Source organism: Panthera tigris, chromosome A3 (assembly GCF_018350195.1).
Source record: "Panthera tigris isolate Pti1 chromosome A3, P.tigris_Pti1_mat1.1, whole genome shotgun sequence".
Classification (NCBI taxonomy): domain Eukaryota; kingdom Metazoa; phylum Chordata; class Mammalia; order Carnivora; family Felidae; genus Panthera; species Panthera tigris.
This window is the reverse complement of record NC_056662.1, coordinates 73,458,955-73,482,718: the sequence shown is the minus strand read 5'-3', so window position 1 is coordinate 73,482,718 and position 23,764 is coordinate 73,458,955. Positions and strand designations below refer to the sequence as shown.

The following is a 23,764-nucleotide window of genomic DNA, read 5'->3' as shown; positions in this document are numbered from 1 at the left end:
AGGACCCAGAAATCCACATTTTTAAATAAACTCTGCAAGTGATGTTAAAGTTTGAAAGTCACTACTTTGGGCTTTCTGACTTCTACGGGAACCTCTAGCCTAACTAAGGCATATTTCTAATTTCTTCTAGCTACAAAGAAGCAGCCCAGTGCTGCTGGCAGCCCACTACCAATAGTATCAGCCTAGTAACACCAGCCATTGACACGACTACCTGAGTCCCTTTGATCAAGCTATAAAGACTATACACTTTTAAGATTCCTAAAAAACAGTGGTTGAGGAAAGAATGAGGTATATTAAGTATCTACTTTGTGTTATAGGTATGACAAAAGATACTTTACATATATTATTTAATCCTTGCAACAGTCTGGTGTGGGAGTTATTATCATTTTATAGATGAGGTCATTAAAGCCCAGAGAATTAATTAACTTGTCCAGTGTTTCATAGCTCCTTAAATAGAAGGCCAGGTAGCTTTTGGACTAGAAGTTAAACGGTTTGAAGAAAGCAGGTGTTTGTGAAACTAGTAGTTTATTATATGTTAAACCCACTATTTGTAAGAATTTTAAAAAATGTGTGCACAACACATAACTCAGTATTTTGGCTGTCATTATAACTAAAATAATCAATCATGTTCTGATCAAAGTGCAACCATCTAATTATTCAAGTAGCAGAAGACTGCAGTCTTTGTGAAGCCCTTTATATTTTTCAGATGTTTCGGGTGATTTCTGTTAAATGTAAATGTTGATTTTTTTTAAATGTTTGTGTTTAAACAGTTGCTAAGCCAACTTAAAGGAAATTTAGAAGAAGAAAATCGACATCTACTAGATCAAATTCAGACATTAATGCTACAGAACAGAACACTATTGGAGCAAAATATGGAAAGCAAAGATCTCTTTCATGTTGAACAAAGACAATACATGTAGGTACCAAATTTTAAAATATTACTCATCATTTTATCATTGCCATACGGTGACAGAGATAGTCACCGTACTGTCACAGTCACTGCTACTGTTTTTAATTTTCAACATTATTATTTCTACTTAAATTTTTTTGAATGCTTATGTTCCAGGCACTCTGCTAGTAACCAGAAATGCTAATATGAAAACACATAGGTCCTACTCTTAAGAAACTAGTAACATAAAGCAAGAAATACAAATAATTGCTGTAATGGAAGTATGTATATGAGGCCATATAAATATAGCAAATATAGGGGGAAGAAGTAACTTAGTCTGAAAGAGGCAAGGTGGACTTTCCAAAGATGATTACTTGAGCTAAGATTTAAAGGGTCATGGGAGTTTGCCTGAGGAGACATACCAGGCCAGAGAGCACAAATGAAGTAACGTGGAGGTATATTGAAGGTGTGTTATGGTATGGTATAGAACCTAAAAATTGTAGTTCCTCCTGGAGCAAAATTGAGGAATAAGGAGCAATAGACAAGTGGCTAAAAACTTAGTAACCATTTCACAAAGGTTTTTCTGTGCCATACAAAGGAGTTGCTGAAAAAAATTGAGCCGGGGAGTAAAATGATTAGATTTGTGTTTTTTTTTAAAGGCACTGATGACATTTTAGAGTACAGATTGGAGGTTCTGAGAATAGAGAGACAAGGAGTAAGTTTTAGAAAGACTGTTGCAATAATCTAGTGAAACATAATTCATAAGCAGTGGTAGTTGAGATCAAATATGAGTTGTAAGAGAGAGATTGGCAAGGCTTCATATTGGTGAGTTATGTTTCCATTAAGTAGAGGGATCTGCTAAATCAGGGATTTGGGCCTGAGCAGCTCAGTGGATGATCTTTGTATTACACCGAGATTCAGCTTTACTAAATTCTTCTCTCCCCCGTTCCCTTCCTGAATGTAAAACACTACAGTATAATAGAAATAGCACAGATGATGAAATGAGGCATCTCCTAATCTATTAGATGGTGAGCTGGGGCACATATGAAACCAGGATATATCAGACATTTTTTGAAGCATCAGTTTTCTTATAAAATTTGGAGCAGGGAACATGATCTTTATATTAACACATGTTTATGGAACAAAAGGCAGAGTTTGCATGAGCTCTTAAGATAAATGCAAAACTTCAAAGAAATGTCCAAGTCCAAGTGGCTGGCCACTTTGGACTACACCTTCAATCATTTCAGGGGTATGGATGCTTTTACTCTCTGCCATAGAGGTCTTTTAGCTTAAGAAGTAGTAACTGTATGTAAAGCTCTTGACATTTGAGTTTTTTGAGGCATTTTCCAAAATTTTATCATCTTAATATTCTGGCCCTTGATGAATAACCCATTTCCAAAGTTTCAGTAATTGTTGACTGACAAAAAACATTAATATCTATTCTGACTTTTTGAATTTATTTTTTTAATGTTTATTTATTTATTTTTGGAGAGTGCGGGGGCGGGGGCGGGCAGGGAGAATCCCAAGTAGGCTCTACACTGTCAGCACAGAGCCCAAAGTAGGGCTTGCTCCCATGAACCATGAGAGCATGACCTGAGCTAGAATTGAGTCAGATGCATAACTGACTGAGCCATCCAGGCACCCCCTGACTTTTTGAATTTAAATTAAAAATATTCATATTCTATGTCAGTTTTAGCTAAATGCCTCTGTCACATGGTCCTAGAAGAAGTGACAGTTTCCATTAAGTAGAGGGATCTGCTAAATGAGGGATTTGGGCCTGAGTAGATTTGAACAGGTAGTACTTGGAAGTTCCTGACAATATTTCAACAGATAAAAAGAGAAAACAGTTGGGAGGTATAGACCATTTGCTGTTGTGCTCTGCTATAATTGTTGGTGACGCCTTTTCACAAAGCATCTTCAGACAATTCTTTCAGATCCGGATCCATTCATTCTGGTTCCTACTACCCTAATTCAGCCTGACAGCTCAACTATACTGACTACTTCATTAGCCTCCAGGTTGCTTTCTTTACCCGCATCCTTTTTGATAAGTTCTTTTTCATTAGGGAGTTAAGGGTACCTGAGGCAAAGATTTCATAATGTCACTTTGTAATGAAACCTTCAGTGCTTCTGATTTCCTGTTGAGCAAAATCTAAACCTGAAAATCCCTCACTGCTTCCCCTCAACTAAATTGCTTAATTTAGCATTCTTATCTTTTCAGTCTATCTAATATGGGCATTTTCTCCACAAGACTTTCTTTGGTCATCCAAGATAGAAATATTTTGCCTTTGTAAGTTCTTCATACTTAGACAGTGCTTTTATTTTGGTATCACTACTGACTTGGATTGTAATAGTCATTTATGTATTTATGTTCTCTCTCCTACTGTATTATAAGCAGAGTTGAGCTACTTGTTATTCATCCTTATATGGTCTCTGTGTCTTCCTTATTGTAAATTATCGCTAAATATTTTTGAGTAAACAGCATCACTGTGGCATCACACTTTTTTTAGAAAGATCATTTTACTTTGGTCTTTGATGTTTCCCTATATAATATATACTACCAAGAACGTAAATGACACTAAGATGTGGTGAAACTAGTGTAATTCATGTATTGCTAGAGGCAGAAAATAGTTCTTTAGACATAAATTAAGCCTAATTAATTCTGCCATAAGGAAAAAAGTCTGTTTTCATGAAGATGTGATTACAATATCACTTATCATATCTACAGTTGTAAGCAAACCATTGAAAAGGTTTTTACTTACATAAATTATACTAAATCACCAACAGTGATGTGAGATACTAAAGATTCAAGAATAGGAGAATAGTCACTATTGATATGGTGTTGCTTGATAGCTGTTAAAAGATGTTGAGAGAATTCCTTTGTCAGGATGAGAATGTAATAAGGAAATTTTTCTTCAAACAAGTAAGTTGTATTAAAGAATTGAATTCTGTATCCTTTTATTAAGTAAGTTTGAAAATATAAAGAAAAGGAGAAACTTGGAAAAAATCCCATTGTGAATACCTAATAAATTCTTAGTTGTCAACTATGGCATCTGTATTTGTTTATGTTTTGGAGAGAAATTAGATTCTAGTCACAAAATAATATTCATAACTGTACAAAATAATGGTGCATGTCCTAAAATGCAGTTTTTATTTTTATAGCGATAAATTAAATGAATTAAGACGACAAAAGGAGAAATTAGAAGAGAAAATAATGGATCAATACAAATTTTATGACCCATCTCCCCCTAGAAGGTACTGTTAACCAAGTTTTACTCATTGTTATTTTGGAAAAAAAAAGTTAAGACTTCTAATTTTGTGAAGAATTTATATGTTGAATTTTAGACTCATAAGAGCTTTTTAAATTATTCTATTAGGAGAGGCAACTGGATTACTCTAAAAATGAGAAAATTGATAAAATCTAAGAAAGATATTAATCGGGAACGTCAGAAATCTCTTACATTAACACCTACCCGCTCAGACTCCAGTGAAGGATTTCTTCAACTCCCCCATCAAGATAGTCAAGATAGTTCTTCAGTAGGCTCAAATTCTTTAGAAGATGGCCAAACTTTGGGGACCAAGAAAAGCAGCAGTGAGTGCTTAAACTCTTTAAACATTTGTGATCTCTAGTATTGCTTTAGAATCCTTTCAAAAAGATTTCTTTAACTTGTAACTTCCATAGCCCTTTGGGGTATTAGTCTGATGAATGCATTTCTTTTTTAACTCTATATGATTATAAAATTCACTAAATACTGCAATACTGCATAACCACATGATTTTATATATTATGTGTTTAGAGATACACCAAACGCAGAATTACCATCATTTAGCCAGGAAGGTAAAACAAGTGTTGAAAGAACATTGAAATAAGAGCCAGAATATCTCTGCCACTTGTTAGTTCTATTTATATGGGCACGCCTTTCACCTTTGTGTCATACTATACAGGGTGATTTTGAAGAGCAAGTGAGAAATATTTTTGAGCTCATCTTGAGCTCATCATTTATGAGCTTATTTGTAATGAAATAGAATAATAAGACATTTTATAATGGGGTTCTATTCACATACTTTGGTGTCGAATTGGAGTGAAGCTACATTGGGGAGAAGCAAAGAAAACTAGATATGAATTTGAAGAGAATGTTATTCAGTGATTTAGAGGTAATTGAAGGTTATAAAAATTATTGAGCAATTGCTTGGTTAATTAAGGATCAGTTAAAATAGATGTGGAGAGATAAGTTTGTGTATAAAATTTATAAACTGGTATATAAACATAATTTTTAAATTACAGATACAGAAGTATTACATCATAACATGCCCTATACAATTTATGATCTTTTTATTTTATTACTAGTGTGCTTAACTAAGAACAAAGTAAGAGCCTAAAGAAGTATATTTTGAGAGAAAGAGAAAAGAATAAAAGAACGTCTTTTCAGTGCTAGGCCCTTTGAAGGTGTCCAACAGGCTGACTCCTAACAATGTTCTTAGAGAATATGTAAACAAGACAACTTTGAATCCACTCATACTATCACCAGAGTCACTAAATTAAAAAATATATATTTATGTGTGTGTGTGTATATGTATATCTATATTAAATGTAGGTATATTTATATATATAATCTCACTGCCATTCTTCTGAAGTAAATAGGCAAAAACTGCTTCTTCTTCCCCCAGGGATAGTCTCTCTTTATTGCAACTCTCAAAACACTCAAAAAACTATAGTGTTTTGTCCTGAGAGGAATTATCTCTGAAAAGACAGTATTTTAGGGTATAGATTAGGTATTATAAGGTATATTTCAGAATACAACTTATACCACCCTAAAAACTAGAATCCATAAGTATTCATGCATACATACATATGTGTGTGTGTGTTAGTCTCAAGAAGGTTGTTAAATTCTTGTTATTAAATCCCACATAAGATTATCATAACCTGGGTGGTGGTGTTTTTGTTTTGTTTTGTTTTGTTTTTAATCTAGTCTTATCAGCCAAATCTACATGAAATCTCTGAGCATTATTATGGAGAGATCATCAGGTTTACCTTAAAAAGATGCCAGATAATTCTGTTTTAACTGCTACCTTTAGATATAAACTATCTGACATCTTATTAAATGAGAAATGGAAATAGGTCTAATATTTTTTTCCAATTAAAGAAAGATATTTCATAAAGGATTGATTTTTTTTTTTTTTTTAAGTAAGCTCTATGCCCAACATGGGGCTTGAATTCATAACCCTGAGATTAGGAGTTGCCTGCTCTACGGACTGAGGCAGGCCAGGTGCCCTAAGAAAAGATGTTTCCATTCAGATAGGATAATGTACACAAGAAAGGCATGACAGTCTTTCTTTGAGGTCTTCTTGCCTGTTTTAAATATAAATCTGACATTCCTGCATCCAGAATAAGGATCCAGAATTGGATCCAGAATTGAAACATCCAGAATAAGGATCAGAAGGCAGTAATACTGTCCTTTCTTGCATTTGTTCAGTTTTAGAATTTTTTAAATAAACACAAAACCCAGCAATGTTAATGTTCCCTTAATTTTAGTATGTTGGAAAAAGAACATTGTATATCTACAAACTAGTTGACACAAGAAGGATCACATTCCACCATTGGCAAATTTAAAACTCCTTTTATCCTGTCTGTTTTTGGAAGAGTGTCTGTCAGTAAAGCAGTCTTTGGAAAACAGTTGAAACAGCAGTATCTAAATAAGACAACATGTGCATGTTGCAACCATTCAGCTTTGTTTTAGCTAAGTGTCCATTTTTACATTGTTTTCAGTTCATTTCTTTTTTAAATCATTAAAAACAGCTGTGTTTACCAAGATAGAAAAGAAATAGGTCAAATTAAAAGCTTAAATGAATCATGATTGTTAACTAAGTTAAAAAAAACTGTATGTCCATTGCATTCTCCTTAATGGATGACACTTGTCAGTTTGTTGGAAGAACTCTGATTATTTACAAGATGACGACAAACCCTGAGAAGGATCATCATTATTAAGGCCTTGTAAGGCTAGGTCTTTATTCACATCATTGCCCTGACTCCTAAATTGTAGTTCCGAAAAGGTGTAACAATTTTTTGTTTTCAAATCTTATTAAAATATAATTGAAGAATGTTAGTGACTCTAGTGAACATTGGATGTCTATGCTAATGACACCTACTGTAGTTACAACCCTAATTTTCACTTACAGAACTTTTCTGCACAGTGCTACCTTTGATTTTTTAAATAAACTCACCAAAAAAGCCCTTCAAAATACCTAAAAATGTTATAAATACATATTTTCTGTCATTTTTTTTCTTGCATTAGGGTGCCTCCTTTTCCTTTAGACTTAATAGAACTTAGTGCTAGTTTTTCTGTTTTCCCTCACCAACCTTTTGCAAAATGAAATGAATATAATTGCTCATGTCATCTTTTGAAAGACTTTGCTCAGAATATATATTTTCATGGTGCTGCTAAATAATGCACCAGAATTCAGTTTATCCCAAAAAATAATTCCCTACTTTCTTTGTTATGGTTTACGAAAATAATGAAAGTTTTTAAAGTTTCTTTAGATTAAGTTTTAAACATCGATGGGGCACCCTAGTTTTTGTTGACAGATATTACTAGAATATTCTTGTAGAATGTGCATCTTCCTAAGTAATTTTTTTCCAAAATAAAGTCTTATAATTTAAAAAGTAAAGACCGAGGATTGAAAAGCCCTGTGTATTTTCATCATGTATACTGTGGCCCACCAATAGCCCTGATTTTAAAGGTACACCTTTACAACTTAACTAGGAAAAATATTCCTTCAGTAATTCTAAACAGTTCCTATATTTGTAGGACTTTAGCCAACCCAAGCTTTCAAAGTATATGTTCCTCATCATTGTCTTCAGTGCTTTCCAAGTATTTTAAAGTATCAGAGTACATATTTCATATTTCATTATCACTCAGCAGCACAAGAGTAATAGCTTTAGTATAGCATACATAGCTGAAACTCAGACATTCATTTCTGTCCTTAATTTCAACATTTAACTGCCATCTGTTCTTCTCCCTTTTTTCTTTCATTTTTCTGTTTCTGTTTTTCCTCATGCTCTGACATTAAAGTGGTTGCACTGAAAAGACTGCCCTTTTTGAGGAACAGACCGAAGGATAAAGACAAAATGAAGGCCTGCTACCGTCGTTCCATGTGTAAGACTTTATGACAGTTCAGCTTCTTTCAAATGACCACACTGGCTTCCATTACTAATTTTTCACTAACCTTTCTCTGGACGGTGCCAACTGTCTTTATTTTGCAAAAGTGCAGTCTTCCTCTAATTCAAGGAGCTGGAAGAATATTTTTTTTTCAAAACTGGCAATTTGCATTATATGTATATTCACTGGTACATATACATGCATATGTTTAGTCATACATGTAATATACATTTCCAGTCCTTTCTAAAAGTTGGCAGAAAAAAAAAACTTTAATTTTCTATGCCATAGAAATTTTTTTTCCCAAAGAAATTTACTTAAAATATAACAAAACCTTTAGCATTAGGACTTTATTTTCTTAATGAAGTAAATTAAATAAATAAATAAAATGGCCTGTAACCCTTGAAAACGTTTGTCATTCTTTATATATTAATACTCTAGTTTTATTTTTTTAAGAAGAATGGGTAATTACATAATCACATTAAATGTCTGTCACTTTGGATATCATTTCTTTCAGGTTTTTATTGAATGGTATACTTATTTGATTCACAAAATGAATGATTTCTTCAGTAACCTGCTCTGACCAAGGACTCTTTGTCATTTTCAATAATGATGCTGTATAAGAACTGCTCTCCATCTTACCTTTATTCATTCCATTTCTGTCATCACAAAACCACATTATGAAGGCTTCTAATTATATTTGCACATCACTGCGCAAAAGCATGGCAGTTGTACAGAGTAAAATTCCTTTTCCTATCTTTAAAGGGGGTGGAGGTGGGATAAAAATATTGACTGAAATTTATCAGCCTTTGGCCTACTCATTTCATTCAGCTGAATGCATGTCATAATTTGAATGACCTTGTGGTTATAGTTTTCGATGTTCACTTGCATTAATCCATAGACAAAAACCAGATCATTTGTAATACAAGATAGGAATAAAAGCAGATACATTAACCATGCTGATTCATTTGCTTTCATTTGCATCCCAGCCATGAATGACCTGGTGCAGTCCATGGTCCTAGCAGGAGGACAGTGGACAGGTAGTACTGAGAATTTGGAGGTTCCTGATGATATTTCAACGGGTAAAAGGAGAAAAGAATTGGGAGCTATGGCCTTCTCTACTACAGCCATCAACTTTTCAACTGTCAACTCTTCTACAGGCTTCAGATCCAAGCAGTTGGTTAATAATAAAGGTATAGGCCGTCTGCTCTTTGCACTGTGGTGTAACTGTTGGCAACAGGAATTTTAATTTGACTTTCCCATGTGTACTTTTTTGACAGCAACAACTTGAAATAATTATCAAAACAATCGATTTAATTTGAGAGAATTTTCAATTTCACTTCATTTCAAAAATTTAAAACATCTTACAAATAATTAAAATCTTTCCTAGGCCTTTCATAATAAACAGCTTGTGAACTAACAAGGAAAGGAAAAGTAAACCATGTAAAAAGTGAGAAAGGGAAAAAGTGATGGTAGGAGCTTAAAAACAAACACAAAAAAAACAACTAAAAACACTAAAACTTTAAACAGAGAGAACCACGTAGAACAGCCCAGGCTCTTGATTTGCTTTGCAGGGTCCTTGGGGAGATTGTTTCACTGCTACTGGTGTTTTCCCTAAGCGAGTCAACTTTCATCACAGCCATTCTGTTCTTATTCCTAGTTCCAGTTTCTGGTTGAGTCTATGAAATATGTTAAATCAAGATGTATTATATGTGCTTGAAAAACAGTATCCATAACTGCATAAGGGAAATTTTATAAGGGTTTTTTTTGTTTGTTTAAAAATATTTTTATATCCATTTTGTTATTTTATGTAGATACTACATCCTTTGAAGACATAAGTCCACAAGGTATTAGTGATGATTCTAGTACGGGATCAAGAGTTCATGGTAAGATACGAACTTTATTTAGAGAGCACATGTTACATACAGAATGGGAATGCTAAGACTTTCGCATCAATTTGGTGAATGTTGCGTTGCCGGCAAGCATGTGTTCTCTAATCTGCATCTCATAGCTTCTTCTGCCATTTCTTCAAAACCTAATACTCCCTTTTGCCCCTTTGGAGGTTGTTGCTTCATCTAGGTAGTCTCTGTTTTGGTCAAGGTCATTTATAAAATATACCTGCACAATGCTTAAATGTAATTTTTTTTTTATTTTTTTTTAACGTTTATTTATTTTTGAGACAGGGAGAGACAGCATGAACGGGGGAGGGTCAGAGAGAGAGGGAGACACAGAATCTGCAACAGGCTCTGAGCTGTCAGCACAGAGCCTGATGTGGGGCTCGAACTCACGGACCTCGAGATCATGACCTGAGCCGAAGTCGGATGCTTAACCGACTGAGCCACCCAGGGGCCCCTTAAATGTAATTTTGTTGCCATTATGCTATAAGGTTAAAGTTATGAGAAACACATTTTACTATTGGTTTTAAAAATACTTAGGTAAAGGGATGAACTCTTCTGAAACCACATTTTCTGCAGTGTTGAGTATATCATATTGTTAAGTTTCTGGAGAGATCTGCAAAGTCATATCTTGCCAAACTAAATTATTAATAATAAATGGATAACATGTTCAGGGGATTTCATATATAAGCAAGATTTTAAGAAACAGGGTAGGGTTGTGTTAACTGTGCAGTTGTTTTCCTTTGTGCGGGTAGGAATACAGGACATCAACTGCAGATGCTCATGTTCCTCCTGTTCATGGTATTTCTGCAGTGTGCAGGGTTCCTTTTCTGATCTGTTGTAAGTGACCTAATCATTAGCACTTTTTTTTTTTTTTTTTTTTTTTGCGTGTCACCCTATTCAAACAGTTCTGGTATCCATCTAGAAAACATTTCCAAATCTAAATATATATTTTCTTTTCTTTTCTTTGAATCTCAGTGTTTCAGAAATGTCTTATTCGAAAGTGTCTAACTGAGCTATCTGTAAATGCCTTTCTTCTCTAATCTGTAAGATTCAATTCTGTGGGCATGCTTAGCCTGTGAAAGTATGCATGATTGCTTCCTCAAAGCATTCTGTGATCAGAATGTAAAGTTCAATGTCATTAGCTGGAAGTTTATCACACTGTCTCCTGATTTTTTCATTTAGCTTCAAGACCAGCCAGCCTTGATAGTAGCAGAACATCCACTAGCAATAGTAATAATAATGCTTCACTCCATGAAGTCAAAGGTACGCTGTAGGTAAATTTACTAATATTGTCCATCCATTTCCAGATTTTATAATAGAAGATCGATGAAGTTTCTGGGGTAAAGTATGAAATCCAAATCATCTATGTTTGGAACATAGTTCCTTAGAACATTTTATACTTAGCATTGTGATACATTGTATACCATGTATATAAATGTAAAAACAGGAGCAGTTATTTTGGTTTCCATTTTTCATCTTCACAGATAAAATGTTTTTATGGCATCTTTAACTTCAAAAATATCTGTAGGTCCTTACTTTTCTTATGTTTTGTCTTCGTCATGAAAATGGTTGTCCTTAATTTTCTCATGATGCATGTACATTGAACTCTATAGAAGGTGCTTTAGAAATACTTTCAGCTTTATTTATTCATGAAATAGGGGGAAATAATTTTTTTTAATTTAAGAAAACAAATGTGTGTGTGTAGAACAAGACCCAGATGGATGCACATAGCTTCTATAAAGAATGCAAGATTTTTTAAATTAATTTTTTAATATGCATTCCAAGGTGAGGTTTTATGTAAATGTCTAGAGGCTTTGACTAATACTTTTTTCCTTAAAGGTATACTGCCTACTCAGATTCTGGAATTGTTTAATTGATTATAAAAGTTGGTTAAAGTTTTCTCTACAGTCCAGAATTGTCCCATTATAATGAGTGCATGTGTTCTGTTGCTTTTTGTATTATAAATTTTTTAATGTTTATTTATATTTTTGAGAGAGAGAGAGCATGAGTGGGAGAGGGGGAGAAGCAGAGACGGAGAAGTAGGCTCCATCCATGAGATCATGACCTGAGCCAAAGTCAGATGCTTTTAACCAACTGAGCCACCTAGGCGCCCCTGCTTTTTGTATTATAAAATCATTTTGTCTCAGTTGTAATTTTATCGTTAATGCTATGACTCTGTTGTAGTGGTCTGAAAAATATGATCTCAAGAAGGGATTATCTTTTCATTTTTATAATCATATATCTTATATCTAGTAGAAGAATACAGTCTGAAAACTGAAGTATTTCTTTTCTGATTTGAAAATTCAAGGAAATCTTTTTTTTGTAAAATGTTACATAACTTGAGCCAAATTCTTTCGTGACCCACTTTACTTTGTATTATTAGTTGTGTTGTCCATCTTGATATTATATCTATACAGTTTGCTGTCATTTAGAATCCAAGGAATAACATAAACATTAGGGAGGTTTTTTTCCAGAACTAGTAATTTGCATTCTATACAGTTGCTTAACCTCAGTTGAGCCTTTTTTTTTTTTTAATTTTTTTTATTTTTGAGAGAGAGAGTGAGCACGGGCATGAGTTGGGGAGGGGGAGAGATAGAGGGAGAGACAGAATCTGCTGCAGGCTCCAGGCTCTGAGCAGTTAGCACAGAGCCAGAGGCGGGACTCGAACCCACAGACCATAAGATCATGACCCAAGCCAAAGTTGGATGCTAAACTGAGTCACCCAGGTACCCCTCAGTTGAGTTTTTTAAGACTACATAGCCACCATACCAACAGTGTAAAGCAGGAACAATCAGATGATTCAGACATTAAAGAATAAAATAAAACATATTTGACTTTATATTTTTACTGGAATTTGCTAAGTAACTATATCATATCTCCATTGATTTTCCTTTATATATGCCTGCTGTTTCAATTAAAAAAAATTTATTTAAGGTTATTCATTTAGGATGAATGAGGAAGCTTCAAGTAAAGAATGAAGATTTCATAGGCAAGGAATTCGAATTTTTAACCTCTGAATTTTTATTCTGGTTTTAACATTTTGATGTAATTTAAAAATCATATCATCCTGTTTTGTTCTAACTTGTGAGGTGTTTTACAGTGACTTGAACTGAGTTTTTAAAATGTATTATTGGGGCACCTGGGTGGCTTGGTCAGTTGGGCATCCATCTTCAGCTCAGGTCATGATTTCATGGTTTGTGGGTTCGAGCCCCATGTTGGGCTTGTGCTGACAGGCCGGAGCCTGGAGCCTGCTTTGGACTCTGTGACTCTCTCTGCCCCTCCTCTGCTCGCGCTCTTTCTCAAAAATAAATAAGCATTAAAAAAAATTTTTTTTAATAAAAATGAAAAAATGTATTATTTTTTTATTCACTTACTCATCAAATGTAATGAGTGCCTGCATCATATGTTTGGCTCTGGGTGTAGTGGTAAAAGCAAGTATTTGTCCTTGTGGAACTGCTGTCTGTCAATTTAACAAAATAAAGAGACTGTGGTAGACAGTGTTAGACTGTTGAAAGATGAACACAGTTTAGTAAGCATATCTAAATGAAATTTGAAAGTCAGTTTAGCTATTCATAAGAATCCAGTCCACAAATGTTATTACTTACATAGTTTTAATCTCATTTCTGTTACCAAACTCTTAACACAGCATTTACTCCAAAAGCAGGTGCAGTTAATATCCAAAGCAGGCCACAAAGCCACAGCAGTGGAGAATTTAGCCTGCTTCATGATCATGAAGCTTGGTCCAGCAGTGGTAGCAGTCCAATCCAATACTTGAAAAGACAGACCAGATCAAGTCCAATGCTCCAGCACAAAATGCCTGAAACGTTAGAGAGTCGAGCACATCACAAGATCAAAACTGGTTCTCCTGGAAGTGAAGTTGTTACTCTACAACAGTTTTTGGAAGAAAGCAACAAGCTTACCTCAATACAGGTTAGTTTTGTCTATGGTAACATTCATTTAGATGGACACTACAAGTTAAAATTCTTTGAACTATAGAGCTTCTATCAAGACATGTTTATAAAGAGATACTAGCAATTTTATATCACACAGTGTAATATATCAGGAAAGTAAAAGCTTGGCTGCATTCACTAATCTGCTGTGGTATCTTTTTTAACAGATAAAGTCCTCAAGTCAAGAGAATCTTTTAGATGAAGTAATGAAAAGTTTGTCTGTCTCTTCTGACTTTTTGGGAAAAAACAAACCAGTTAGCTGTGGTCTGGCCAGGTCAGTAAGTGGAAAAACCCCAGGAGACTTCTATGATAGACGGACAAGTAAGCCTGAACAATTTATGAGACCCAGTCCTCGAAAGACTGAAGATGCCTACTTCATTAGCTCTCCAGGAAAACCTACCTTAGGCACTCAAGGAAAGATAAAGTTAGTGAAAGAAACTTCTCTGTCACGACAATCAAAAGATAGTAATCCTTATGCCACTTTACCTCGTGCAAGCAGTGTGATCTCTACTGCTGAAGGAACTACTCGAAGGACAAGCATCCATGATTTTCTGACCAAGGACAGTAGACTACCTATATCAGTTGATTCTCCACCAGCTACTGCTGATAGCAACATCACTGCAGCATCTCGTGAGTACCATTTACTCCAGTGGTCCTCTCATGCACCTCACAGCCCAACCCCTGCTGTGGGTTCTCATGCACAAAACAATTCAGCTCCAGATAAGCCCAAGTCACTATATGCCCAGGCTAGAAACTCAAGAACAGAAAAGTCACATTTTCTAAACGAAACCTTTGCCATTATTAATATGTCTAATGATGCATTTGGAATATCAGCTAAAGATAGCGTAGAGTCATTTACTATGGCTAATCCATCTCAGCCATTTTTATCCCTGAATACAGAACTAGTTAGTAACATAAGTGGGTTACCTCCCAGGCCAATCGCCAGAGTAACTGACCAGGCTTCTGCCATTTTGAATAAAGCTGCAAAGAAAGATAATGAACAGTTTTCTGATAATCAGAACCCTAGTAACAGTAACCCACAGTCTTCTGCAGATAGCAATAATCTTATCACTACTGCATGCCTCTATCCTGATGACACAGAATCTGCATTGTTGGTTTCTGAGGATAATCAGACTGTTTGGTATGAATATGGTTGTGTATGATCAAAATTGCACAATATAATACTGATGTTACTTGATATGCACTGTGCTTCTCTAATCTGATTTGAAGAGCTGCTGTTGAAAAGTATCATTTGGCTAGGCTTCTATTTTTATTTTTAAATTGTGGCATAGTGTTCATTTGTACATGGCGGCATGTATATAAATATGAATGTGTAACCACACCAAAGCCTGCATGAAATATTAATTACATTGTACATTTTTTGCATGACTTTAAAATCCTTAACAATACATGCTCCTCTTTCTCATTTCTTGTCACCCGATAAGAGATTGTTACTTTGATACCTTGGAAGCATATTAAAATAGTTGCATGCTATAATTACCAAGAAGGCATTTCCAAGTCATATTTACTTTGTTACTCCCAAAAAGGAATGTTCATTTTCTCCTTCCCTCCTCTTTGCTCCTCTTCCCTCGCTGTTCTTTTCACTCCTTCTCCCCCCGAAATGTGCACTTCACATTGCACATGTACAGCATTAAGGAAAATACGTAAAAAGATGTCATTTTCTTTTGCCATTTAACTATGTCTTCTGTCCTCCTGTTTTATTTTCAAAGAAATAGTCACTCCCTTAACACTTTTGTAGCAAATGTTAACTACTGCCTATATTTATAAACTTGTACAGATTTAGAACATTGTTGTTACTCATAAATTGAGTGTAATTCTTTAAAAACCCCATCAAATTTACCTGCTACTTACACAGTGACTAGGAGCATTTGTATTAATTCTGTTTCTTCTCTTCACTTTCCTTCATTTGTTAAGTGTAAGAGCTCAAGGACCATCTTTCCTTCAAGATGACTTTTTAAATTGGAATCAATTAATATATTAGTTTTGCCAATTCTTTTTTTATAGGGTAAAAGAGAAATAAATAATAGTGTGGTGAAAATTTGCATTTTTACTTCTGTTCAAAAAGGATAGCAAGTTTACAAAGTAGTAAAGATTGTTGCTTCTATAATCTATTAAATTACGTGTCTGTCCTTAAAATAATTTCTTAAAAGAGTACATTGTGCTAAAATAAAATTAATGTTAGAATTTGTAACTATTTAAATAAACAAGTGTGTTTTTAGTGGAACAAATTTTAGAACTAAAAATAAATATAAACTTTTAGCTAAAAAAATAACCATATAAGATAAAATATTTCATAATTCTGACTTAATTGTCAATAAACTTTAAAATTATCTTGCTGTGGTCAAAACACTTTTAAAGTAAAATAAGCTAAACTTGAATCTCTAACTCCCAGAATTTTACAAAACAAAACAAAACACGTACTTGATTCACTTACTTCTGGAGAGAAGTATACCTTAGCTCTTTCTCTGGAATGTTTTTGACATTTTGATTCAGCCTAAATATTACTGCTAATAACTCAGCCTGGCATCTGGAAGAAATGCTTTGAAATGTAACTTTCTAAATGGGGGTGAGGGGGATTACTATTTCATACATGTTGTTATATTAAATTATTATGGTTATTAATTGGGCCGTGGAAATAGAATCTGTAAAGAATCTTTGCATAATGAAATTTGTATCCTTTGTAAATTAAACCATTCTCTTGTACTTATAAAAGGTCATTGTGGGGAGTAGGCCCTCTCCAATCAGAAAATTTTCATATTTTTTACTATCACCTAATACACTTTTTCCATGAATACATCCGTCTGTTCTATTGCTGGTTGTTTCACAGTCAGTCCTAACATTAAAAATGTTTTTGGCATCTCTTTTTTATAACCTATTAATAACATAATAAAACTTAATGGTAAATATAAGTGAGATTAGATTGGAGCCAAATAGATTAAAATGGAATAATTAGTGTTACTACTTTTCCACTTTGAGCAAAGAATTATTTCATCACCATTTCAACTCTTTAGATATTCTATATCTGGCCATGCACTTTAAATTTGAAATATTAAATTTATTTATGCAAAATACAGAAATTGTTGTATCATAAAATTGTGATTATTTTACAAAATTAGACTTACCAGAAAAAGTATTTCCAATACAAATAAATGGCTATAGTTTATAATTTATATTATAACATGTTTTCAAAAGGAACATATACATTGTACTGTAAGACAGATCCATACCATGTCCATAGGTCTTGAGGATTTTGAGAATACAGGCTACACTTCCTCTAGAGACTACCACCAGTTGTGGAGGCTTAAAATTTTTTCAAAACACTAGCATAGCACTTGGAATCAAAATTTTAGCATGGGAAGAACCTTAGAAATCTTATTCAGCCAGCATTTCCCATACTGTAAGAAATCAACATACTACTTGCTATGAGTCTTACAAAGAAGCACCAATATTGTAACTTTTTAATTTTTTTTTTTAAGATAAAAATGAAGCAACTCTGACCCAGTTGAGCAGCAGTACTTTCTTCCTCTAAGACATCTCCATAAATATCTTATGATTCATAAAGGGTTATTTGGAAAACTGTTTGGAGATTCACTACCCTGATTTTAGATGAAACTGCATAGCATTCACATTCCTGGCCTGGGTTTCTAGAAATTATACCCTTATTATTTGTCTGACATTGTAAACTGACATTGTTAGGTATGGGTTCCCTTTGACCAAAACAACTTTAGCTGTAACAGTGAAAGTAGGTATATTATTTGCCTATAAAATTTGCCTTAAGACCTGGTTTTCTCAGTAAATAAATACTTCATTGTGGATGTCTCTGTGGCTGCATGCAAGATTATTTTTTACTTTAAAACTATTTGTGACTATTTAGTGAATAAACATAGTAAGAGGACACAAGTATATTATTTCTGGCTTTTAAACTATAACAATCAGTCTTTATGTAATAAGATGTCTATAATATTAATAAATTTCCCAGTTAGATTCTTTCTTCTTGCCCTACTCAACAAGAGCTCATTAGTTTCTTATCTTCATGAATTATATTATGTTTAACCTTTGATTAAATAACATGAAATGCTTTTCTCCTGCAGATGTGGACAAAGTACAAGAAAGCAGAAATTCAAAAAGCAGGTCTAGGGAGCAACAAAGCTCCTAATTCTATTACCCACTACATGACATGTGGGCCAAGTGGTGAGTTTCTTCCTTACAATGTAAATGAGATTAGTCTGTCTCATTTATACAAACTAACCGTGTTACGTACAAGAACAAGTGCACATTGCATTAACAGATGTAAATATTGCTTGCTTAATTCACGACTTTCTGTCCTACTTACTAGTTGAGGAAGATTTATTGATTGATGTAAGCTTTTGCCTATCAGTGCAGGAAACAAACCTTTAAAAATTATTTTTATTTTTTTTCTTAATTTAAATTTAATTTTACTAGTAAATGTTTTCGGAATTCCTTTTTTAATTTGAAGTTGTTCTTTTTTTCTTTTATAGGAATCCACTCCCCCCCTACCCCCCACAATGTTCTTGATAATTGAGAATAAACAGTAAATTACGTACCTTTTCTGTAAAGAGCCACTCAAAGAAAAATCGTCTCTTTCTGTCACTCTCTCATTCCTATAGAAGACCTATCTGGTGCATGTTGTTCGTATAGTGGCTGCTCTGTATTTTATATCTCTCTTATCTTCAAGCTTTTCTTACATTTTCTTTCTTCTTTCTACCTTCCAACTAAATACAGAGAGAAAAGTGTCCTTCAGTTTCTCAGTGTGAAGCCTTTATTTCTGAAGTAACAAGACACCCAACTATAGGAATCATTTTAAAAATCTTTAAGGAGACTTTAAACAATCCTTCGTGACTAGAGCAGGCAAGAAATACAAAACCTTCATTCCTTCCTTGAATCAAGGAGCACTACTGGAGTCAACTGCCAAAATTTTTAGAAGGTTTTAGGACTTACTATACATTGTATTGTTAAGATCTACTGAATAAAGGATGTTCTCTCTCTAAGGACCAAGTGTTTTAAGGTTTCAAGAAGTACTCCAAGAACAATCTACTTCTTTCGTCATTTGTTTATGAATTTATCCATGTTTGCTTAATGCTTCTGCTAAGTATTAGCCAGAATCTAGCCATTTATATTTAGTTGTGTAAATCTAAAATGCTGTATGTTGTGGAATGTACTATATATCAAGATACAGAGAACATTGTTTTGGCATGTCAGAGCCTTATTTGGTTAGCAGACTGCATGTGTTGGTATTCTTTTTTTTTTTAACTAATTATTTTGATGCACTGCAAAAGAAATTCAGTTTATAAGATAAATCTGAAAAATAGGAGTTATAAAAAATTTACAGTAATATTAATATTTCCATATTCCTCATTAAGCAACACTAAGCATTCACAATCCAAGGTAATTAAAGAGAGTGTTTTTCTGAAACTTTTTTAGTAAGGTGGTTTTCCAGCAAATTCATTCCCAAGATAAAACTGTTGTGTTTTAATTCATTTCCCTTCTTTAGTATTGGGTTATATATGTGTGTCTGTTTTTTTAACATGAGAGCTGACTATTGCTTAAGAAGTTTTCTTATGGCAAAAAAAAATGTAAATAATTTACTATGATCTGCATTTTGCCAGGAACTCATTTATTTTTAAGGTTATCACATATTAATAAGAACTTTTCTGTTTTTGTCCTTTATAATATTGCATTAAAGTTGGTAACTGTTATTGGTACTTTTGAAATATTTGTATGCATTTGTTACCTTAAACATTTGAAAGAAGCACAAAAAAAGTAGATTTAGTTAACCCAGGGAAACATCAGTTTTTTTGTAGCTCCAATTTTATATCACAGTTTTATTTTCTTATGAAATCAAAAAAGGCATTGATACTTATTAATGCAAATTCATTATTTAACATAAATACCAGAATAATCTTAAAGGTCTGAAATGAGAAAGATAGTGACTTTTTTATTTTAACAGTGTACTTCTTAGGCTCTCATTACCAGCTCTAAAAAATCTTTTTGGAACAACTCCATATTCATAGTGTGTGGTTTAGGAACTGTGTGTTTCATCACTAACCTAGTAACTGTGAGAAATGTGTATGTTCTCTCCCCCCCACCCCATTCTCTCCTTCCCTCTCTCTCTCTTTTCCACTCTCTATCCCTTTCCCTCTCTGTTTTTGGTAGGCCAGTAGCAGTATTGTGTTCATAGTCTACTTTCAGAAAGACTTACTAATGAAAAGAAAGACAGCATGTATAGTTGACCAGAAATTAAAAAGAATTTAGAGAACTTGGACTTATCTTAATGCCACCATTAACTTAGGTTTTGCCGCCAAATAATGCTGTAAACTCTTGGATGAAAGGTGCTATGTAAATGTAAATACAAAGGATTCTTACTAAAATACAAATATTGCACAACAGACATATTTAAAACTTATTCTCTAGACTTTGAAACATCTTTCTCCATTGTGACTCCCTAGATTCAAGTATCAAATTGATAATGGGCATCATGGCAGTCTAGAGATACTTGCATGTAAAAAATGTAAATTCATTTTTAGGTGGATAAATTGAAAGTAAATATAGAAGTTATGTTTTAGCTAAATACAGTAAGTGGGTAACTTAGATTTATATTAACTAGCATCTAATTTGCACAACTAGGACACATCCCAGGACAGTTACTAAAAGTTGGAATTTAATGAGTAGGAGTTTGCCCAGTGAGATGAATCATACCACAGCTTGACCTCTCCAGAACACTAATGTCCTAAAATAGAGAACCTGTTGACTTAAGCAGCACATTATTGCTTCATGCAGAAAATGCTTAGGGACAGCCTATATAGTACTGAGAGACTCAGTATGCTCACCCTGAGAAAGTGCAGTTAGAGACAACCAAGGAAATACTTAAGACTGCAAAAGTAGGAATATTCTCAATTATATTCATAACCTTTTTCATACCATTTCAAGAAAGGACTAGATAATAACCTCATGAATACTTTACTTTCTCCAAAAGATTCAGAAGCAAACTTAGAAGGAGGTCACTCTTTTCCCTTAAACTGCTTCTACCAAACAAAATGTTTGGCCACCTAGAAACTTAATGGGGCCTGACATGTTTTTATCTGGCTGTCTTCTAAATCAACACCTAACCCCTTAGGAAACTGAAAAAATAATATACAGGGTAATAGCTTCGGCAAAGAGCTCCAATAAAGTGCTTCAGATCTGGCCATGTGGAAATGTTTGGTCCACGTTTTGAACTGGTGGTTACCAAAGAGTTCACGTAACAGGTTTGTATGTAGCACCTTTCATGCAAGGCATGGTAAGAGCCTATTAAAAAATCACTGTGCATATTACAGAATTGCAGCCACCTCACAAATGAAGTATTAGAGCCTGCACTGTCTTAACAGTTTATGTCAGGAAGTGAAAAAGATACTGTACCAAATCTGGAATTACAATGAGGAGTAATAATGTATGCTAAATGACTTTGTGTTTTAAGTGACTTTTTATGAGAAAAGTGAATTTTTGTGTTTTTCTTTTCTGCTTCACTTAGTCCTGAGATGTATTTTTTCTTTAAGCCTTGAATGAGTAATACAAAAGGAGCCCATTTTGTGATATAAACCTTGATGTACATGTTGAGATATTGGGACAACAATGAAAATGCCTTAAAAGGAATGCTTATGGATAAAGTTGCACTTAAAACAGCACCCTTTAACAAAACCTGATTTTAAATTGTCTTTTTCATTTCTAAGGGTTCTCTTTCAATGTTTGCCATTGTACTTACAACTGTTATTAAATACCAAATCAAATAATACAAAAGCTGTAACATTTCCTTTAAAAGTAATGCTACTAAGGGATTTGGAGTTGAATGGCAGTGATTTTTACTTGACAATACCTATTATCAGCCACAGAAATCCAGTTCGTAACAAACCATCATATTTGTCTTTTTAAAAACATTTCATTACTTTTTAGTTAACTTTATTACTCCTAAAAAAAATTAAGTTGGTTTAACATTCACTTAAACTGATTGATACAAAAAGAAATAAAACAAAGGTGATTTTTATAACAAGTGGTTAATAATCATTTAAAAATCGTAAGATACAATTTAGCTAAGTATTATCTTTCCTTTTCCTTTACCCTGGAAAACTCTTTTTCAGACATAACCCATAACCTTGTTTAGATGATTCTGTCTAAATCTTTCAGGGATGAGTATTGGAGGTTTAGGAAGAGAATCACATCTATCAGTTCTGTCAGTCTTCACATAGGTGTCAGTACAGTAATATATTGCAGGAAGCAGTCTCTTTCATTTTCACGTATGTAAGACTTTGGGAGGCAAAATGTTAGAGAAGGCAACCAGCTGTGTTTTCTTGGGCAGGTTAGTCTTTCTGAGCCTGTTGTCACTATAAGATGAGGAGGGTACTAACTGCCTTAGTGTCTTTGCCTCGATTATTCATTAAGCCTTCATTTTATGTGCAAATCAACCTAAAATTTCCTCTTAGAGATGTAGTAAACAGCAGGTAAAAAGTAAGATGGCACCTTAAAATAAGTTATCATTAATGGAAAATATTTCTTACTCCCCATTTCTTAAATTCATTCTTTATAGAAACTCTGCCACAAGTAAACTTGTAGTTCTAATCATATATATCAAGAACTGACAAGTTTTTACTCTCATTTTGCCTTTAAGTAACACAAATTGGTACAGAGTACACTATCACTACCAGATGGAAATTACTTTTGACTGACCAAACAGGAAAATATGATTACCTCATGACTATCCCATTTGATTGTACTGGAGGAAAATGTGAAAATTTTCTTGACGAGATCTCTAGACTACTTGTGTAGTTTAGTCTACCTCAGACCTTCAACTAATGTTTTGTTTCAAGTGAAAAAGTATGTTTCTCCACAATTGAAGGGGGAAAGGAGTAAAATTTAGGACAGAAAAAACTTGTTCCAAGTATGTTTACATTTCTAACCTCTCAAAGACTAAACAGATCTTTCCTTAATCCTCATTCCCCAAAGATAACCACTATCAATAATTTAATCTATTCCTGTATTTTTTCTCTATGTACAATATATGTATAATTTCATACATGCTGTTTTTGCAAGTTGCTTTTTTCAAGTACAGTAAACACCCTAAAGATGTAAAATAGTTGATCTTAGTTAAACTAACCTTAATTTTGTTGTTAATCTACTCTTAATTGTGGAAGCCGTTCCTTTAATGAGTAGTTGTCATAGGAGAGATAGGAGGTGAAATCTGAGCTAAAACGACCTCAATACATTTTTTTTAAGTTATTTATTTATGGGGCGCGGGGAGGGGGGAGGAGTAGGGGCAGAGAGGGGAGAGAGAATCCCAAGCAGGCTTATGCTGTCAGCACCGAACATGATATGGGGCTCAAGCCCATGAACTGTGAGATCGTGACCTGAAATGAAATCAAGAATCTTATGCTTCACTGACTGAACCACTCAGGAGCCCCTCAATACCTCTTTTCAAAAGCAGCTCCTTTTAGAGGGCATCTGGCTGGCTCAGTCAGTAGAGCATGTGACTCTGGATTTCAAGATTGTGAGTTTGAGCCCCACATTGGGTGTGTATTACTTAAAAGATAATTTTAAAAAGCAGCTCCTTTTAGATGAAATGTCCCTCCTAGGGGCGCCTGGGTGGCGCAGTCGGTTGAGCGTCCGACTTCAGCCAGGTCACGATCTCGCGGTCCGTGAGTTCGAGCCCCGCGTCGGGCTCTGGGCTGATGGCTCAGAGCCTGGAGCCTGTTTCCGATTCTGTGTCTCCCTCTCTCTCTGCCCCTCCCCCATTCATGCTCTGTCTCTCTCTGTCCCAAAAATAAATAAAAAACGTTGAAAAATTAAAAAAAAAAAAAAAAAGAAATG

The 23,764-nt window shown here is 34.1% G+C and overlaps 1 protein-coding gene across 7 annotated transcripts in view; it reads left to right on the top strand.

The window, feature by feature from the left end:
* CCDC88A (coiled-coil domain containing 88A) overlaps positions 1-21,654 on the top strand; it is a 140,125-nt gene extending 118,471 nt beyond the window's left edge. For 2 of the 7 annotated variants that reach the window (XM_042981415.1, XM_042981419.1), the window contains 11 exons: positions 771-916; positions 4,049-4,141; positions 4,264-4,478; positions 7,957-8,040; positions 9,030-9,233; positions 9,855-9,926; positions 11,121-11,201; positions 13,600-13,868; positions 14,056-14,518; positions 18,001-18,100; positions 18,653-21,654. In XM_042981415.1, the coding sequence (XP_042837349.1) occupies positions 771-916; positions 4,049-4,141; positions 4,264-4,478; positions 7,957-8,040; positions 9,030-9,233; positions 9,855-9,926; positions 11,121-11,201; positions 13,600-13,868; positions 14,056-14,518; positions 18,001-18,065 (1,692 nt within the window). In that variant the 3' untranslated portion in view covers positions 18,066-18,100; positions 18,653-21,654. The other 5 variants (XM_042981420.1, XM_042981421.1, XM_042981418.1 and 2 more) reach the window with 4 other exon arrangements.
* Positions 21,655-23,764: the final 2,110 nt, after the last annotated feature.